Genomic DNA, 20,709 nt, shown 5'->3' with positions numbered 1-20,709 from the left:
ATTCATTTTTACAAAAAAGGACTTGGAGCCAGTTAAAAGTATTAGCAACCTGCAATCACATAGCTCCCTGGAAAACATTTTCAGCTGTAAGACTTCCAAGTAAAAGCTGCAGATTTCTAATGACAAACTAGAAGGAAGAGAAGAAAGCAGGTATTAAAAAGTCCTGCACTGTTTCTTTTGTTTATTTAAAATAATACTTGATCCAGCACAAGCTTTTTTAAGTAATAGATGTGATACTACTGGCACTTAACTACCGTGCATGGTCTGCTTGCACAGAAGCATCACAGGCAGAGCAGAAAGCTGAGAGCTCTTAGAGCCACCCACCTCTCCAGCCATTAAATAGGGAGCAGTGCTTGTGCATCCTAATAAGTACAAAATGAAGATCAACTAGAAAGGAAAAGCACCAATAAAATTCATGTCTTTATAGATTAAAATCTCTTTCCATCAGGCCAAGTTTTGAGTCCCATCTAGGTGTTATTTAATTTTATCTAATTTGAACAATTTTCAAACATCAAGTTGATTAATTTCAACAGCATGGTGTTATGGTGTTACTGTACAGGGGTTGCCTAGCAGGGAATTAATAAAAAAGCCAGTTCTTTGCCCTGAGTAACATGAGGTTTTAAGACTTACCAGATTTCTAGTGGGAATACTTCACAGCACAAGCATGTTTTCTTCTGGGAGTGAAACCCACCAAAATTATTAAAAACCGAGATCAAATGGTGGTGTCAAACCCAAAGGAAATCATTCTCCAGTGGAGAGATTTTTATCAAGTGAGGAAAGTGGAAAATAAAGTTTTTGTTGTTGCTGTTATGCTTTGAGTTTTTAGGTTTTGTTTGTTGCCTATTTTTTTGTTTGTTTTAAACAGAACAGACACACATGCAGAGTAATCTCCCTCAAAGACAAAGCAAATTTCTATGGTTTGGAGTTCAGAAACCAGGACATCTACTTGAAAATTCACAAACTACTGAAAATTCTTCATTACTTTATGTAGAAAGCATTTTCCCCAGCAGAGACTGCAGCGTGGGCCATCCTCTAAGCTGGCCTTTCCATCGCAGAGAGAAAAAAAAAAAAATCTAGGTAATACCAAGAGCAGAATCCACAAATGCTTATTTCCAAACACACCTTAAAACCATTGATGTCCAAGAAACTTTGGCTGGACTTCTAAGATGAGACCCTTATTACACAACAGAAACTAAGAAGCCCAATTAGCAGAGCATGGATTGTCTTGAGAAAATTACCTAGATGAAGATTCCGTATAGTTAACAATAAAGCATGCTTCCACAACTGGCAGTAACCACAGGAAGCAATCAAACTACAAACATTTCCTAAACCTAATCTGCTTCTGTTTTTTCTTTAGAGAGAGACCTCTATCCAGCAAAGGCAGTCATGGAGAAAGCAGTCCATTTATTTATTTCTCTCTGCACTGCAGTAGAGCTGACCTTAGATATACAGATTTGGTATTTTAACTGTCTTTCCCTTTCTTCTAAACAAATTTGAAAAAGAACCTAAATTGAGAAAAATACTTTAAAAGGCAGAAATCGGCACAGGAGAGGTTTGCCAGTTCTCCTTTTCACATCCTGCAGCTCTGATTGAAAAGGCAGAAGCCAATTCAGTTTGACAGCTTTCATTACCAGAAATACCTGAATTTCAGCAGCAAAGATGCCACCCTGCATCCTGAAGTGTAACACAAATCCATCATGTCCTTTCTAAAAACTTCACCCCACTACTAAGCTCATTTAAAAAAAAAAAGGAAAAAGGGAAGCTTTAAAGCCTCAGTGTGTCACTTCTTCAAAACAGTGTAAACTGCAAATCCTGAAGTGATCAGAAATTAAAACCTAGTTATTATGGTAATATATCAGGAGGTTTCTAATAGACTTGATTAGCCGAACAAACGTAAAATCACAGAATCATTTCAGCTGGAAAAGACCTTTAAGATCACATGTAACAATAGAAGACAAATTCATAATTAGAAAAATTAACTGCACTCCAAAATGTGGGATATTTTGTCTAGTTGGCTGGGGCTTTTTCAAGAGGAAAGACAACAAACAGTATTTGGAAAAAAAGTGTTGGGTTTTTTTTTTTTTTATCTCAACACCACTTCTGTTTAGATCACAACATAGCTGCAGCTGACGGTGATGTGAGATCTTCTCCAGAAAATTCTGCAGAGTCCAGCTGAGGGCTGCAGGTGCAGGAGATACAAGGACAGGCTAAACAAGCACAATCACACCTTTTCCACAGGGCCACGCATACACAACTGGTCATGCTCAAGAAGGATCTGGCTTGCAGCAGACCCCAGGTTCAGCCCATGGCAGTGCAATTCCATGATAAGGTGGAAGAGCCAGAGCCCCCTCATTTCAGCAAGCATTAGGCATTTCCATTAAGGCTCACTTTCAAGTTATACCATAAATTATGAACACAATTAAATTGGACAGAATAGAAGTTGTTGGCACTTAACTTATTTACAATAAATGCTTGGTTTGGGTAAATGGACTGTGTTTCAGCCTTGTACTTATCAAGCACCAGCTTACCACAGTCTTATTATGAAGCAGAGACTTCTTTCACTGTACATCTTTTCTAATAGGGACTAAAGGGATGACTCTGCAGTTGTTTGTCACTAACCACTCGGAACCACGTGAAGAAAGCTGTGTGCACACACTGACAGGCGGCCAGCGGGAAATCGCTGTGTCAAATACAGGAGACTGTACCAAAACCTCTGCCACTGTACAATCCTGTGTGGCATCAAGCACCTCATTACAGCAAAAGGTTTTGTTTAAAACCAAGGACCCTACTTTCTGCTAATCCTCTGCTCTCCAGTGTGTTCTAGACGAAATGCAAGATATCTGATTTTGCACATAAGCAGTAATGTGATGCTGTTAAACTCCTACTCTTCATGGCTTTATAAGCCCGCTGCAAATAATTTGTTCCAGGATGCAATTTAGTAAAGAAGAGCTCAGTCCACAGATGATTTTAATACAGCGTTTGCCAAAGAAACAAGATCATGTTAAATAACATTACATTGTAGAATTTTTCTTCTTAGGAGGGCCAGAGGAAGTAAAACTAAGGACAATATCTTTCTACTCCTCCTCGGCTATTTTTTCTGGCTTTACATATTCAATAAATCTGTAGGCAGGAAATGCATTTCTACATTTTATATTTTAGCCAATGGCAAATGCAAACCACAAGGTATCATTTACATCTTTTTCAGCTTCCAGTCCTTTCTGTGGCTTCAGTCTCCCAGCCATCGCAGCTATCCCAGATCTCAGGAAATCTTATAAATAAGTCACTGCCGTCTCTGCAGATGTCCTCTGCTTCTGACAGCTTAACTACCCAAAGAATCCTTCTCCTAGATGAAATAATAGCCTTACTATTTAACACAAAATATTTCAGGCCACTATCCCACCACAGAAACATATTATGAAACTCTTAACTTGATTCGATAATGCTTGAATTTCTAAAAAATGGTAAAAAAGAGAAGCCACATTTAGAGCATGTGCTGTGACAAACAAGAAACGAGAAATAGGAAAACACCAAGCATTTACCTCTGGCACAGCCTCTCCTGCGGCGTGTCTGGGACGCGTTGCTCGCAGGAGATGAGACCTTTTCTTAGTCAAAGCAAATCAGCTGTTTCTGGTAACAAATCCCCTTTGCTAAACCAGCTGCACTAACTCAACCCGAAGTTTGAATCTGTCACACCTGTTGAGTTTGCAGAGTGGGAACAGGAGCAGCCCCACGGGGGCTTTGTGCCACCCTGTTAGCCCAGGGACAGCCAGGCACGGGGCAGCCAGGAGGCAAGAGCAATTAAACAGGAGAATAAAGCGCTCCCACCTCTCCAATTAAACAAGCAAAACTGAGAGCAATGATAACCCAGAGCTCAAAATACTGCTTTGAGAGAGCCCAAGTGAGAAGGCAGCACAAACAGCTGTCTAGGTGCCTCCAGCAGAAAGCTCAGCCCCCCTGTGCAGCGGCACCTCCGGCATGCAGGAATCCTGGGGGGTTCCAGCACCATGCTGCCCACCAGAATCACATACAAGCCTTCCAATCCATGGAACAGAATCATAGAATCAGGCTGGAAAAGAACACTTAAAATAAGTCCAACTATTCCCATTGAAAGGAAAAAGGTGAAGACACTATAGTTACATTTTTCCTAAATAAAAAAGCTCAGTTGTTTCAACTTGTTTCCCAGTTACAAAAGAAGAAAAAATACTCCACAGCTATACTTCATAATATTAATTAAATGGAAAATATAGTCATTTCACTCAAAATCAGTGGAATGAACACTTCTAAAATCAGATGACTTTTTGTTAAAAAATCATCTTAAGCCATTAATTTCCTGTTAGTTTTAGGTTTTGGTTTCTTTAACTTAAAAACAAGTATAGGGTTTGTGAGGGGTCTTTAGTCTGGGGAACTACTTTCTGTTTCTTTTCTCTCAAAAATGTAACAGAACTTGTCTAAGGGGTTAAGACTCTCTATGCCAAGTTCCATCCAAAATTATTTTTAATGACCAACATTTTTAAACCCTGAAAACTGGAACCACTAATAAGCCCTTAAATTCAGTGGTGCTAGCAGATGCCACCATATTATGTAATTTTTGAAGCAAAAAAACATCTTCTAGCAAAAGCATTTTAATGAAGGTTCTATTAACTAGTCTCCTGGTACTGGGATAAGTCCCCTGGAATGCAACAGAAAAACCTTCATAGCTGGTTTGAGGTTTTATTTCTGGAGAAGTGCTGCACACCACACTCGGGCCTATTTTGGGGTCTCCACTGGGACCCACCAGCAAGTTCTTTTCTCCATCATGTCCATTCCTCTGTGAACCACTCCCTGGCAAGAAAAAGAAGAAATCGTATCACTTCTCCGTGTTACAAGATAAACGTCTGCCAACCTATAGCTCTGCCTTCAAAACCACTCGCAGGCTCCACAGTGAGACAAACTGAATTATCTGCAACCACTGTAACCACTGCCTCTTTCCTCATATCCCATAGATCCTGGCAGCACTAGAAAACCTAATTTCTAAGTGACAATGTCAACAGATACGGCAGAGGTGACTATGAGCAAAAGTTACAAGTACACATGCAAGAGGACACATTAAACTCTCTCTGAAGAAATGTTGTCAAACTCAGTGGTAACTGATGAAGCTCTTCATCCTGCTTCACTTTCAGCAAGGGTAAGGCTATTGCTGCAGCAATATCATTACTAGATGGTATTTTTCTGGTAGAAGGGAGACCACAGAAATCTTCATCAAATCTTCAGCAGGAAACTAAGTGGAGGAGAGAATCACAAATGAGAAAATGCAGAAGCTATTCTGTCCTCCAGAAGGCAGCCAGCTTCCCCTTCTGCCTCCCTTTTCACCAGTCAACAGAGAGTCTTCAGACAGTCTGCACCTACAGCCCACTGTGGGTCAGAACTGCCCACTGGGGCTTGGCCTTTACTTCCAACTCCAATCTTTCACGCCCTTGTGGACAGAGGGCAACCTCTGAGTGGCCTTCTCTTGTATTGTCTTACTGCAGAATTGTGGGGGAACCACCCTACAAACGTAAGATCACACATTTAACAGCTGTGAGTTTGAATATTAGTCCTTTAGGAATATTTACATTAATCTGCCAGCAGGTCACATTAATCTAATGGGTTCAATAAGTACCAGATCTTGATCAAACAAGTCACGAGGTCAAGGAACAAAAGTTAAATACATTCTCTTTCTCAGGTATGCACAGTACACTTCATCCAGTTAGGAACATTTTGGGGCAAGGTAGAAAAGACCTACCTATAGGCTGACCTTCTGTGTATGGATTCACTTGTCATGAGTCAGCAATGCTTTCAGGGCTCAGCAAGCTGAATTGCTACATTATTATGTACACAGAACTACACCAAAGAATTAGATACTTCTGCTAGTGCAAATGCATGTGCTCACTGAGAGGTGTTAGCCAAAGAAAGCAGATTACATCTGTGCTCCAAAGGCCGAACTGGCTCCCACTTCACTTTTGGATGCCATTCCAAATGTTGATTTATAAAGCTGTATGATACAGTACTGGAGCCAAGGCTACTGTAACAAGGCTCTCTCTTCCTTTGTAGGGTACAGCAGAAAGGACACTTCTGCTTACAGCTCTAGGAGTCAGAGAAAATGGAGAGCCGGGATCCCTCAACCTCAGGGTTGGTCCCTTTGCAAGAGGCACACAGATGCATGGCCCCTTGGCACAGGGCCCTTCTGCCTTTTGGGATTTAATCTGGTAGCTGAAGGGCCATAGGAGAGTCTGTCCCAGGGAGCAATGGCTTAAGAGACCAAGTACTCCTATTTGCATTCAGGTCCACACATTTGAGGAAGGCACAAAACACCAAAACACTCCCCCTACATGAAGTAGCACAGCTCTTCATTTTGAAAGAGAAGGAAGTAGTTTTTACTACTTTCTACCTGTCCATGGCATTCTCAAAAAGCTCATGCAGCTGGCAGGTCAATATGACACTGTGATCATACTAATGCCACCACAAAGGCTCAATACATTCATTATTATGCCAGACCCAGACACTCAGATAATGCCTAACTTGAGCATTACTGTCAAGCAATACACCTACTTACTGCATACTTGCTCACAGGAGCTCATATGAAGTCTACTATACAGATTTCTAGCTTCAGAAACAAACTACTTTAAAAAAAAAAAAGGAAAATTTTAAAAAAACCCTCACACTTCTGTTACTGTGCATTTTCTCTAAGTCTAAAAATTGGTAGCATGTATGACAGGTCCACCTCATTTTTCTTAATGATGTTTTTATTATTCTTTCACTCAATTAAAACAGAAATGGATATTGCATCTTCTGACTGTATAATTGTTATTGTAATCTGTTTTCGATCACTGCTTGGGAAATGGGTCCAAAACAACATAAACTATCCACAGCCTCAGAATACAAGTCATTTTCTTTTACTACGATACTTAAAGAGACATCTATCATGTTGCTGCACTAACATGTTTGTATTATGGCAAAGAAGTTATTTGTAAGTTGGGAAAAGACATTATGAAAATCACCTTTTACTCCAAAGTATTGCATAACTCATAATTTATAACTACATTTCTTAATAACCATTCAAAATAATAAGGCTGGAAATTGTGCACATCTAATTTTAATATATAAATAATGGAAATGCACATAAACCAAAATATGCTCAAAATATGAATTTATATTACTCTCCAAAAAATAGGCTGGTTATAGTTTTGAAAATAACATGCTTCATTTCCAATATACGCCTGTCAGTTAAATTTATGGCAAAACATTCTCCGTGAGTTTAGATTACCACGATGGTAAATACTTCTTTGTGAGTTTCCTCACTTAGCTGAAGCTTCCGTCCAAATGCTGACACAAGTCAGCAACTTCTCAAGAGTGAAGTGCTGGTGATACCCAAGTAAAGACAGACTAATCCAGCCCCTTCTCAACATTACAAAAAGAATGGAACAGCTGAGAGAGACACAAAGTAACCTTGTGGCTGTACGCAGCCATACAAATCATGCTTTTGATATAAGAAACTCCCCTCCTGACATTTCATGCAAGGTTTAGTACCTTTGAAAAGATCTGCTGTCAATAGTGTGTCTTTTCATCTCAGTGTTTGTCTTTGGGAACAAACGAGGGAGCATGTTTAAGTGGAAGACAGTTTTACTGCATTCTGAAAATGCAGAGGGTATACAGTTATATCAAGAGATGCTGCAGCTTCATATAAAATAGTGTCTGACAGGTATTAAGATTTTTCTGACCTTCTTTACCTTGCTGACATTGCCACTAACAAGGTACAGTTGTGCTTAAATTGTTTAATATTGCATGTCCATCCGATACAAGGACATCAGTTAGAGCACAATGACTAAACATTTCTAGCCAGATAATTAGCCAGATAATTTTCTATTTAGAAAACAAGTCATATGCTTAGACTCTTATCTAGAGCTACCTGTCCTTTTTCTTCAAGTTCTTTCTGTTCCCTTCATACAGCTTCTACAAATAATGACAATCTTCTTTTTCCAAACATCACTGCATGGAACACCAATAATCATTCAGCATTTGACAAGAAATTGAAAATATATCTTGAGTTAAGACACAGTATTCCTGCCCTAGCTCCAGTTTACCAGAACATCAATGCAGGGCTCGCACTTCATTTTTTAAACAATCTGTAAATTATTTGTGTCGTTTTATTCTAAGCAGAAGTGCCTCCTGGAAGGAGGTTTTACGTAAGTCCTCAGACACTAGCAACATCAACATTCACACCTTTAAAAATCAGAATAAGATTTACACTTTAAAAATCCAAAGCAAAACACAGCACTAACCAACCAATAAAACAAACAAACAAAACCTTTCCAACATCTTTTGTAAGAGTTTTTTAATGTCAGCAGCCCTAAACTGCTAATGCCAAAATCTTGGATATTTGCAAATCTTCAGGGGACACTGACAGTGCTAGTAAATATATTTAAAAATTAAAAAAAAAAAAAATAAAAATACTGTTTCATGGTTTTTCTAAAGTTCCCTGAAATAGAAGAAATAATACTGGAAATATAAAATATTTTTTCCTTTACCAATATTCAGATCAATGCAAATGAAGACTAGGACAAAATATACTCAACAGATGCAATACATACTTTCATACAAAGCACAGGGACTCTGGATTTTAAAAAAAAAAAATCCCTAACTATAGAACAGTGACAATATGGACAACATGCCTTGCTGGCTGAGAACATATCACACATTAAAGCAGTCAACACTTGGGAATGGCCATGAGAACCTCAACTAGGTGGGCTAACAACTGCCCCCAAATGAAATGGCAAAGAGGATTTTCTGGCTTTCATAGCACTAATCAATGTAAACTCATTTGTCTGCAGCCCCGCAGCAGAGACGCTGCTGATGAGCACTCTGCAACAAGTACAAAGCTTCTTGGAGGGCAATTTTTTTTAGTATCGCTAGAGGCTAGAAAACATTTCTCAAAAGCCATCAAATACTCAGCTGCCTTTTGTCTGCTGTGACTGTTTCTTACATCTGCATTAGTGACACATGCCACCGTGGGGACTGATGCAGCTGACCCCAGACATTTGGTACAGTAGGAACCAATTACCACAAGGAGATTTTTTCAGAGCTAGAAAGGGCTCTGGCTCCTTGTTCAACACAGCAGGCTGGTTTCAAAGGCACTGCAAGCTTCAAAAGGAGAGCACGTTCCTTTGGTAGTTACAGAGTATGAATCAGGCACAGGTTATCTCCAACAAAACCCCGTCCTATCAATTCAAAGGGACTTGGTAATACTTTATACCTTGAAAAACTGAGCCTTTAATCTGAAAAACACAGCAGTAGTTACTAATTTAACTAAATTATGAGGGGCAGTAATTAAAGGCCTAACGTAGCTATGCCTTGCAATTTGGGATTCAAAAGAAAATCTTCCCAAGTTTTACAGATTTTCAGCTATTTTGAAAAGTTTAAAAATAAGATTTAAAAGCAGGTTGAGGACTGCTCGATCAAAATAAGAATTTTCCTAAACAGGTCACACAGATGTTTGGTGAATATAAATACATGACTGCAATAAAACTCTTCATTTTACAGCACCATAGCTGTCATATTGTATTACCATGTTCTGTGTCAACGTGAGTCACAAAAATCTTACTGGTTCAAGTATTTTACTTAAGCCCCAGACCACCGTTGTGGCCCTTTTCCTCCCCATTCCACACAGACAGCTCTAAAGAAAACATCAATAATAGAAAGTAACTGCAAAAATAAATATTCAGGCTAGCCTCTCCATGAAGAATACTAAACTCAAATACCTTTAAAGGAATCCTAAAGTAAGTGATACCATCTGAAAGTCTGTGCTACAAACTAGAAAGTTTCGATATGACATAGCTGTCTATTGAAATGACAACTTGATTACAGTTATATTATGCCAGGATTTTTCTATTTTTAAATCAAGAAAAAATATTCAGCATCGGAAGAGTATTTAAATAGAATATAAGGATTCCACAAAACTAGGTATTTGGGAAAGGAATCTTCAAACTTTACCTCTAAGTGTTTATTCATAACACTAAAAGGTTAATACTGTTGGACTTCCTTTGATGTCTGAACTCTTCATCTAAATTCTGAGTGGAAGATAAGTCACTGTTTAATTTCTTGAAAATATGTTACCTCATTGGCATCTGTATAGTTTTTAATATGACTTTGCCATCTTCTTTAGGCACAAAAACCAGTTCTGGGGAGTCAATGAAACCTCCTGTTAAGACGAGTTTGTCAAAGAATTGACCCACAAATAATTGACAGTAAACACACTATGTTCTATCCCAGTGAGATCAAGAAAAAGCAGGACCCGATTTAAAAAGGGAGGAGTAAACAGAGAATTAATAAGGATTATTTCAATAATGTTGGTTGCTTTTTCTTTCCTTTGGTTGATGATAAGAATAACGGCATGCAGTTAACTAATGTGGCCATGGGTGTGGAAAAGAAGCAGGGAGATGACATGAAACACTTAGAAAAAAAATCTTACTACCACTAATCTTAAATCTTGAATTCAAAATTGTTAGTGTCTTTCTGCAGATGCAACTTAAGGGTTCCAAAATTACCCTAAACATCAAATTATGTCTAGGTCATCGAATGGGTGGACACCCTATATTCTGTTTAATGCGTATGTTCAATTGCACACGCACTTCAACCAACTGTGTCTTTATTTTAATAACAGACCAAGTACTGAAAACACATAAAGAAAGACTATTTTTGTACCTCAGCAAAAATACAGCTGATACACTGCATGACCCTTCAGGAATGACTGCTCTGTTTGTTCTATTTACATGATATCGCCTGACTGAAAAAGGGAGAGAGGGGTGAAAATCAGCAAAAACACCAGAAACTCATTTTTAACAATCAGTTCCAAAAAAAAAAAGAAAAAAAAAATCACTTTCTTGCTTTTCTTACTGTCCCTGTTAGAGGTTTCTTCCTCATTATATATCAGAAACATGTAAAATGCAAGATTTTACATTTTTCCAAATCCCTACTGAATCATATAAAATTAAAAGCAACATTTTCCAACCATGCAGCCACAGATAAAACATAAAATATAAACACAAAACATAAAAACGCATCTATACTGGTTCCTGAAACTAACAAGGATTTGCGGCTTTCACGCTTCTGTATTTCAGTGCGCTTAATTCTTTCCAAGAGCTACATATTTCTTTCAGGCAGCAGGAAGGTATTCTTCATCTAGGATCTGGGCAGGAATCTAAAACTTAACCTTTCACTTTGCTCAATTCCTAAGGACAAGTGAAACACACTTCCTTACTGCGTTCAGGACGCCATGTCAACTAACCATTTAGAAGAGAGGAGCAAATTTGATCAGGCTGTATTCTTCCGTCTGCACAGAAGTGAACTGTTGCTCCAGTCAAGTGCCTTAAAACCTTGTAAAGATATAAAAGGCAGTACAAACCCTACCATATTTTTACAGAAATATGCAGAATGGACTTTGACAAACAGCTCTTTAACCATCAGCCTGTGTTTCTGTCACCCCAGAGATAAATTAAAACTGATTTCTAACTACACTTAAGCAGACACGACCATGATACACTGGAATTTCAGGGGGCTCACAGCAATCAGCAGCAGCGCTCCGAAGAGTCACTGCATCCACATTTCTGCTACATCTGACTTCGTACAAGCTCCCTCATTACAGCTACTGATTACCACCCTGATCATACACTTCGGTTTGAATTGCCCGAAAGCTTTGCCCTCCATTAATATTTTGTAAATTGAATCACAGTTTTTAACAGTTAAATGAATATGAACATATTATCAGACTGCATCAAACTAATCTAAACAAAAAATGTTTTGCCATCATTTCCTGTTTCAAATCTGAACATGCTCCCTTGGCTATCATTTTGTTCTATGCCTCTTTTTCAGCAAAATCAAACGTGAGACCATCTCATTCTGCATACTGGCTTTTTAAGCTGCTTTCAGAAGCTTTTGACGCTTATTTTCTATGCTCTTCAAATCAACACACACACACACATAAATATATGCACATCCACTCTTATACAAACAGGTTCACGAACTGCAATCAACAATTCTGTAAATATAAGTTTCCTAGTCATTAATCATCCCTCTTTTTTTTAATCCTTATGGAGTGAATTACTAACTGAGAGGAGACGCCAATTCTAGTAAGTGAATGTTACCCAACAGGGATATAAAGCTGTCAACACCATAGTGCTCTTGCTTGCTCTAAACTCTCTCCCAGGCTTCATATGTTTTTTAAAGCGATATTAGTCTTTTTTTCCAAGGAACTTTACTCTCCTTAAAATCTGAGCACTTGTGTTTTATTACATACAGGTTTTAAAACAGACTGGTAAGATAACTGTTGAAATATTTTAGAAGCACTGGGTTAGTCAGGCAGACCAAAACTGGACTCTAATACATTGGACTGACACTAACAACACTGTCAACAGTACCAAAACTTTTAAATCCCCTATTAAACACAACCTTTAAGACCTCGTTTATCTTTTTAGTGACCTTCACTAGATTATTATAGCTGCTGTAATGGCCTTCTGAATTAAGGACATTCACATTAGGAATAAAAAACTAGGAAAGTCATAACGCAAAATTTCTCATGAGAACAACTGATTTTCTGCCTGCATTACATAAGCTTACTTTAAAACACTTTTTCACTCATAAAACTAGTGAGAAAGCTAGAAACACCAATAGCATTATATTTCTCTATTTCTCAGGGAAGTCACTAGAAAAATAATTGCAGCAAACAGTACGATTATAAAACTAGTTACCAAAGGTCATCACACTCATCATAGCTGCAGATAATTGAGAGCTTATTGCTCTGTTCTCACGAATTAACTTCAGAAACTGAGATTATTACAACAAAAAGCCACTTGACAAATAGGAAGGAATTTCAGCATTTACATATCTAAGGCCCAAACTGAGATGAGAAAAAGAATTGCTAGCATTTGGCGTTGCTTTCAAAATCTTTAGATACACATAATGGAATTAAAAAAAAAAACAAAAAAACTGAAATGGTCTCTAGTTTTTGGTAAAGCATTTCCATTTTTGTCCTAAATACAATTCACATTCAGTAAGTATTAGCACTTGTTAAAGCCCAAGAAATAAGAATAAACAGAAACACTGGCAACTGAAGCCCTGGATGTCACTTCACTATGACTTTCAATAGTTTCCTTTTTGTCAGACTCTAGGCACAATAGTAGGAGAGTCCCTATCAGTATTTACTTCAAACAATTTTTATACTAATTTGCCAGTAAATTTAAAGTAAGCCCATCCACAAATGTCAACAGATGCATTTCACAATTCCAGTGAAAAAATTACTAAGACCACAGTAATCACTGCAAAGATCCAGACTTCCAAAAATACCTGAAACAGGTGCGATCTGCATTCAGGAAAAGATCACTTGATCATAACAGGTTCTTAAAGACCAAACTTGAAAAAGAGCAGAAGGAAAATATCTGGAAATTAGCTATGTTGATTTATTGTAAGAGTATTGCCAGGAGAAAAAAAAAAATCAATTTTAAACAGCACCATTATCTTATTAAAAAAAATCTGCCTTAACTAATTTAGTATTGAGTATTATAGAACCTAGGTAAGTATTCAGAAAGGAATAATTTTTTTCTTGCTTTCAGTATCAATAAGGAGTAATGAATAACCTTTATTATGAACAGCCTAACCCCAAAGAGACTGAGACTGTTTAAAGAACACCAGCTAAGGAGAAAGAAAAAAATTACTCCTGTATTTCTTATTCCTCCACACTTCTACACTCCAGTCTACAACACCTTTGTAAATGAGCTAAAGAGTAATGAATGAAAACTCAGACTCTTAAAAGTTTGCTTTCAGAAATAAAAGTATTTTTCTTAAGTGGAAGAGATCTTCCACAGCTTAATAGGCCAGATTCAGGCTGAGCCACCAATATAACTATAAAAGCTGCTCAATTTCTCTTGGATAATACAGCTGGAACTAGAAAGCAAACATATATTCCAAAAACATTTAAAAGAGTTCTCTTAAAGTATATTTCTATAAATGCCCCAAGGAAAAACATTTCAGTTCTAATTCTAACATTCCTTTAAAAATCAAGCAGCTTTAATGCCCAAGTCTCAAAAAAGCCATGAAAAACTACATACGCTACTTTTTATATGATTTACTAGTTCCCGTTTACAATTATTCAACAAATTATTTCTTCACCAATTTCTAAGTGGAATAGTATTACAAGTCTTTCACTGCAAAGCTGATTCTTCTTTTTCCGTACATTAGGAGAACACAGAGAAGAGGATTAAAAACTAAATATATAGAAACATAAAAAACTAGTGAGCTCTCTTACCCTTCATTAGGTATATAAATGAATCCTACGCTTTTAAAATAAAATCTGCAGCTCCTTAGCAAACTTCAGCAATTAGGAAGCCTATTGAGCCAAAGAGGTCTAAAACAAGCATCTAATGGTAAAATCGCTAAATAAACCTCACGTAATAGAGAGTCATGTGACGACCATTTCAATGTATCTCTCGAAATGCCAGCTACACAAACTCCTTGTGTATAAACAACTACAATTATGTGTTACCGCTCTGCTCATTTTAAAATACAAATACAGAGGGGTTTTTAAGGAAAAGTTATTGGTGACCTTTCCTGCAGTATTCTGCTAACAACATCTGGTTAATTTCAAGATTTTTAAATATACTTTTCCTAATATGAGACTGCACTGTCTTAAATACGACAGCATCAGAGTTAAGAGGAAAAAAAGAAGGCATTTAAGAGAAGTGACTGGAAAGTTTATCTGCTTGGAACAAAAGGAGGGAAAAAAGCAACCACGCACTTAACATGCTCTTAACACAAAACTGACCAGCAACTTCACAGCAAAGTAGGAAAGATTAGGTACTCTAGAGAAACGCAGGAAAACTGCAAAACTAATGCTCAAGATATGTGCTGAAAGAGCTGAACCTTACACATGCCCTATCCTCTTTTACAACAACTGCGACAAAATGCTACTTCTCAAAAGAAAAATAAAATCACAAAAGGCAACTATAAACGCTACCATTTTTCCCCTCCCTGGTGACCCTATTCTTAAAGCTGTGACGGTGAGTGTTAACGCACCTAACTGGTGTCACCTGCATCCGTGAAGGCAGCCCGATCGCCCGCACCCAAGCCGGAGGCGCTGCCCGGGCCCGCCGCCCGGCCGCTGCCGTGCCCTGAGGGAGGGCCGCCGGGCAGGGGGATGCCCGTGGGCTACCCCAGGACAATCCGCACCAAGAAAGCGCCGAGCGCAGGACATGCTCTCACCCCGTTACCCTCCGGCAGGATCAGCCCTCGCCTTTTGAGAGCTGCCCGGCCAGAGGCCGACCCGGGCTGGCCTCTTTCGGCAGGCGGCCTTCTAACGCCGGAGGGCTGCGCGCCGCACGCCCGGTCCAAGTCTTCCCGTGGATCCCCATCACCGCAGCGGTGCCGAGCAGCCAAATGCTCGCCCGGGAAAGCGGGCAGCAGCCCTCCAGCTGCCACTCGGACCTGCCGGCCCCTCCGCTCACGGTGCCGACCCGCCCGCCACACGCTTCCCCCGGGCCCGCCGCCCTGTGCGCCCCGGGCGGCGGAGCCGCCGCGAGCGCGGCCGCACGGTTACCTCCCACGGGCTTCGTGACGGCGCCGTTGGGCCTCCCGCGGGTGCCCATGGGGCTGCCGTTCTGCTCCAGCCTGGCCACCTTCCCGGGGGGGGGCCCTTTGACATCGGGGCTGCCGCTGCCTCTGTCGGGGCTGTCCCGCAGGCAGGGGCTCTCGCTCCTCCGCTCCATGCTCGGGGACGCTGCTCCCGCTGGCAGGTCGCAGTAGAAGGAGCACGGACCTAAGGCGAAAGAAACAAGGGGCGCTTCAGTGGCCGCTGGCCAGTACCGGGCCCCGCTCACCCGGCCGGGCCCCCGGTGCCCGTCTCCAGAGCGGTTCAGCCCCGTGAAGCCGGACGAGTAGCGGCCGGGTGCGATGCCGCCCCGCTCCCGCCGCCGGAGCCGGCCCCGCTGGAAGCGAGCGGTTCGCCTCACCCGCCCGGCGCCAACCTGCCGCGGGCGGGGGCAGGCAGCGCTGCGCCCCGGTTCCCATCGCGCTCGGCAGGCAAGCAGCCCGGCCGCCTGCCGCAGCCAGGTGCTGCGCCCCGGGTCCGGCCGCAGTCCCGGCCCACCCCCGGGGGCCGCAGGGAAGAGGCTGCCAGTCCAGACGGCCCCGCTGGCACGGCCCCCCCGCGCCGGCCAGCTGTGCAGCCACGGAGTAGCCGGCTGCTGGCGAGGAAGCCTCTAGCGAGCGGCTGCCGCGAACTGCCGCTGTACTTACTGCTTATAGCCTGTCTGTAAGTTGGCTGAGTTGGGCTCTGTCCATGGATCAGAAGTAGAGAATCCAGGGTGGAAAGTTTTCCTGTTTCCTTCTCCCACGCCGCTTTCTTCGCTTCTACTCCTTCCCCCCACCCCCAGCCCCCTCCTCGCCCTCCTCCGGGGGTGCTGAGGCGGCGGGGCCGGGGCGGTTTCCCGCGGGGCGGCAAGGGTAGAGCCCCGTCCCGGAGGGTCCCGGGTGGCGAGCGGAGCGAAGAGGTCGGGACGAGGGGGCGGGGAGGCGTGGGGCCGTCGGCTGCGGCGCAGAAAAGAAGGGAGAGGGAGCCGACTTCTCACACCTTCAGCGGAGAAAATCAATACCGGGGGAAACAGGGGGAGGAGAAGAGAAGGGAGCGCCGCTCTCCCGGGCTCCGCGGCGGCGGCGAGTGCCTGGCGGCGCGGAGAAGTGGCGGCGGCGGCCCCCCGTGTGTCACTTTCAATCGCTCCCTCCTCTGCCAACGAGAGCAGCGGCAGGAGGGACTCGCCACAGAGAGCACAGAAACGGTTATTAGTTGCGTTGAGTCATCGAGGCAAAGTGAGTCCTTTTTGGGGTTGTCCTTGCTTTCGGGTTTGGTGTATGTGCACGCCTGTGTGTGTGTCTGCCTGTCTGTCTGCGCGGCGTTCCCGTCCCAGGGCTGTGCATCCCAAACATCGCCACCCCTCCTCGCCTTGACACCCCTCCCCCTCCCCGCCCCCCCGCAAAAATCAAGTCTCGCTGCTACCTCGGAATCGGGCACAGACGGGCACGCAGCAGCCCACCTCCTCCCGGCCCGGCCCGCCCCGCGGAGCCCCGGCCCCGCTGCACGCACGGGTGGGAGGCAGAAACCCACCTGGCAGGAAATTAAACACCAATAAATAAATAATACATCTCGCACGCGAAAGAGGAGCGCAGTGCCGCGCGAAGGAAGGGCGTAGGGCAGGCTGGGTGGGGAAGGGGAAGCGTGGCAGGACCACGCGATGGTGACAGGAGAGACCCAGGGCAGAAAGGCGCAAGGGCAGGGGCAGTCGGGCTGGGGGAGGGCTGAGAGGGAAGGAGAGGAGGAGGAGCCGGGAGAAGGGGAAGGGCGGGGGAGTGGGAGTTGGGGACACCGGACCGACCGAGGAGGAGCAAAGCTGCCACCGGCATTCAGTCCAGACGCCCGGGTTGATCCGAAGCAGTCCGTGCGGGCTCGCCGCGTCCTGCCACCCGCCCCCCAGCCCCGTCCCCCTGGGAACCGACCGACGGCGGGGATCCTCCCGCACTCCCTCTCCGCCGGGGCGAGACGACAGTAACTTTTCGCGGTGCGGTGGGGGCTGCCGCCCCGAGGGCCGGTCGCGCTTCCTCCAGGCCTCCAAGAGCCAGCGACCGGCCTCAGGCAGGGCCCCGCCGTCGCCCTGTTCTCCGCGCCCGATTCCAGGCAGTTACCGGGATAGTCCTGAATAATTGATGGCGGGGGCCGGGAGAAGGTGACAAGCGGGCAGGGAAGCGCTGCTGCTGCCGCCGCTAAATTATTTAATAGCGGAGCTCCGGGTAGGGCATGACAGCGCTACCTAAGTGCAGCCAGTGATGCGGGCAAAGCTCCGGTCGGGAAGTCGCAGCGGAGCGGGATCGAGCCCCTCACCAGTCCCGGGGCAGCGAGCGGTCACCCGGCAGGCAGGCAGTCCCCTCTCTCTCTGATGCAAGGTGCACCGCGCCGCTCCCTGGGGCCGGCGGCGGCGTGGGCGCGTCTCCCGGCGGGGCCATGCCCCGCGGGCGCCCCGAGGACCCGCAGCGCCCCCTGCCCGGCCCGGGGGGCGCGGGGGAATGAGCCGGCGGCCCCGCGCCGCCGAGCCCTCGCCGCCCGCCCGGCGGCGGAACGAGACCCACGTTAAGGTGGACCGAGGGAATCCCTTCTGGCGGGGAGGGCGGGCTGCGGACGGGCACCGGGGAATAAGCCGGCGGTGGCGGGCACCCAAAGTGCCCCGACACCCCCCCCTCCTCCGCTTCCCCCGCCGCCCGTCCACGGCTGGCTCCCTGCGCGGCGCCGCCCTCCCCGCCGTGCTCCCTTAAGAGCTCTCTCTTTTACGGTGGCGCCGGAGGGTCAAAAAAAAGGGGGGTTAGTGGGGAGCGGAGCCCCCCGTCCCGGGCGCGGCGACGCTGGGGACCTGCGGGAGCATCACGGTCACCGGGCAGCCCTGGTGACAGATCTTCATTCTTCCCTTAAGCGCCCGGAGACAGTCGGGCGGGCAGCAGTTGCCTCAAGCCCGCATGCAGCCGTCCCAGTGCTGCCTCGGGGTTTGGAGGAGGGTCAGGTCCCTACGGGAGATCGGCTGCCGCCGGTCCCGCTGCTCCCCTCCTTCCCTCCGAGTGGCAGTGACGGCCCACCCGAGCGCTCGCGTGTCCCGGTGAGCTCCGGGCCGCCCCTGAAACTAGTACCGGGAGAAGCAGAGGATCCCCGGGCAGGGTAAGAGAAATCATCCCTTCGTTCCACACCCGACCTCCGGGCCGGCCCCGAAAAGCAGTGCCAAGTGCGGCTGTCCCCGCCTCGGCAGGGGCAGGGGGACCCGCCGCCGAAGTCTGGACGCGGTGCCAGCCTTGCTCCGGGACAGCAAGCCGTGGACGCGGGTGGGAGCCGCGTGCCATCGCCGGCTGAAGTCGGGGGGAGCCAGAGAAGATACGGGGAGCAGCGGAAGGCCGAGGGCAGGGGGCCGGGGTACCGCCAGGGCCGGGGCTCCGGGAGCGGACAGAGAAACGAGCGGCGGTGCCGGGAACGCGCAGGCTGCGGAGGACAGAGCGCGGCGGCTGCCGTCAGGCAGGTCTCCTGCTTCCCCTCTCAGAAACGAGCCTCAAAGTTTTGAGAACTCTCTGTTATCTTTTTAAATAACCCGATCTAACTTTTCTCCCCCCCCCCCCCCATTTGATAAAGCCCAGCAGTATGGAAGTTAACGTTTTCCACCAGCTTTTGAATAATTGAGTAATGTTTTGTTCTTACCTTTGATGTTGAACTACGAATGCCCAAGGATCAATGGCCAGAAAGTTAGAAGAATTGGTGATTTAGGACTTCAGTACTTCTGGAAAAAAAAAATGCCAATGGTTTAGCCAGGATCTTCCCTGTCTGATTCGTTACTATTATTATATCTGATGATGTGGATGGATGGAGAGACTCAATCCAAGCCCATTAATGAGGTATTTTATAAACACCACCGTCTGAAGATCTTCATTTACATTTTGTCAGTGATCCTTTCCTTAACAGCGGAGACGTGTGGCGACAGCGCGATTACAGGACTTTAGTAAAGCTCCTATAAGAGTACAACTGGCTTGTTAATCGATTAATATTTTATTAAGTGTAAATATTTTATAAAGTTTTTAGGAAAACTATCGATTCTAAATTATTAAACTAGTCAGAAGGGCATTTGAATAATGCATACAATTAAATACATTTAAATATATATGTAGCGATTGCTTCATTTGCAATGAATCCCCTGCACCTTTCTCTTGCTTTCGTTTTTTTCTCCACCGGCAGCTGGTTTCTCATTTCCGCGTTCACTGGAATATCAGGATTACCGAATATGTTTAGTGCGTATGTATAAACTGAATGTTTACGTAAAATACTCGGAGAAAATAACTTTGAAATCGGGAGCCGTAATAATTTGAAAATTTTGACGTGAAAGCTAAGGGGCTTGTTAGTGAAACCGGGGAAAACGTAATCGAGTACGTATAAATATTGTTTGGTAACTTCTCTTTTGTAAACATCACTTAATTTATACGGATTTTATGAAGTGTGATGCTTATTTTTCTTTTACATCTTTTTTCCCAATAAAAGACTTTTCTCTCTGTTTCGAATTACAAACGCTTTTTCCCTCCATTGCATGATTTTTCACATGTCCTTATTTCCACTGGAAAAAAAAGGTTATTATTTCCCACTGTTTTCCTCACCCATCTTCAATGTCGCAATTTAAAAAAACATTAATAATATTAATAACCTATTTTTCTTTTTCTAACACGAACTTCTGTACGAGAATTTTCTGCTTGCTCTCTCTGATGGGAGCAGGAGTGGATGCGCTCCGAGTGCCCAGCGCTCGTTACTGAAGTTTGCAGACCCCTTCAGTCGTTGATTACCAAAAAATTTTGAACAAAAACACCTCCTTGGAAAGGTTTGGTTTTCATTAACTACCGCTTTTAAAGCCAAAACGCATGGAAGCGATCGCAGCTCTGTGCCCACACAGGCTTCAGAGGCGGGCGGCTGCAGCCGGGGCTGCCGCGACCTCCCGGGCCTCCGCTGCCCGCGATGCCGCCCTCCGGGCCGGGGCGGCTCTCACCCCACGCAGCCGGGCCGAGAGCCGGCCCCCGTGGCTCTCCCCGTGGCAGGATCCGCCGGGCGCTCTCCTCGCCTGCTGCTTTCTCCCCCTTCCACCCGGT

At 44.5% G+C, this 20,709-nt stretch overlaps 1 protein-coding gene across 1 annotated transcript in view; it reads right to left on the bottom strand.

Moving 5' to 3' along the window:
• Positions 1-16,615, bottom strand: part of SATB2 (SATB homeobox 2) — a 126,586-nt gene extending 109,971 nt beyond the window's left edge. Inside the window, exons 1-2 of the mRNA XM_059853355.1 lie at positions 16,297-16,615; positions 15,599-15,817 (exon numbers count right to left, since the gene is read on the bottom strand). Of these exons, the coding sequence (XP_059709338.1) occupies positions 15,599-15,767 (169 nt within the window). The 5' untranslated portion in view covers positions 15,768-15,817; positions 16,297-16,615. The remainder of the gene's footprint in view (positions 1-15,598; positions 15,818-16,296) is intronic.
• Between the last annotated feature and the right edge of the window lie 4,094 nt (positions 16,616-20,709).

The sequence above is a fragment of the Haemorhous mexicanus genome, chromosome 8 (assembly GCF_027477595.1).
Source record: "Haemorhous mexicanus isolate bHaeMex1 chromosome 8, bHaeMex1.pri, whole genome shotgun sequence".
Lineage (NCBI taxonomy): Eukaryota > Metazoa > Chordata > Aves > Passeriformes > Fringillidae > Haemorhous > Haemorhous mexicanus.
This window is presented reverse-complemented; position numbering and strand designations above follow the sequence as displayed.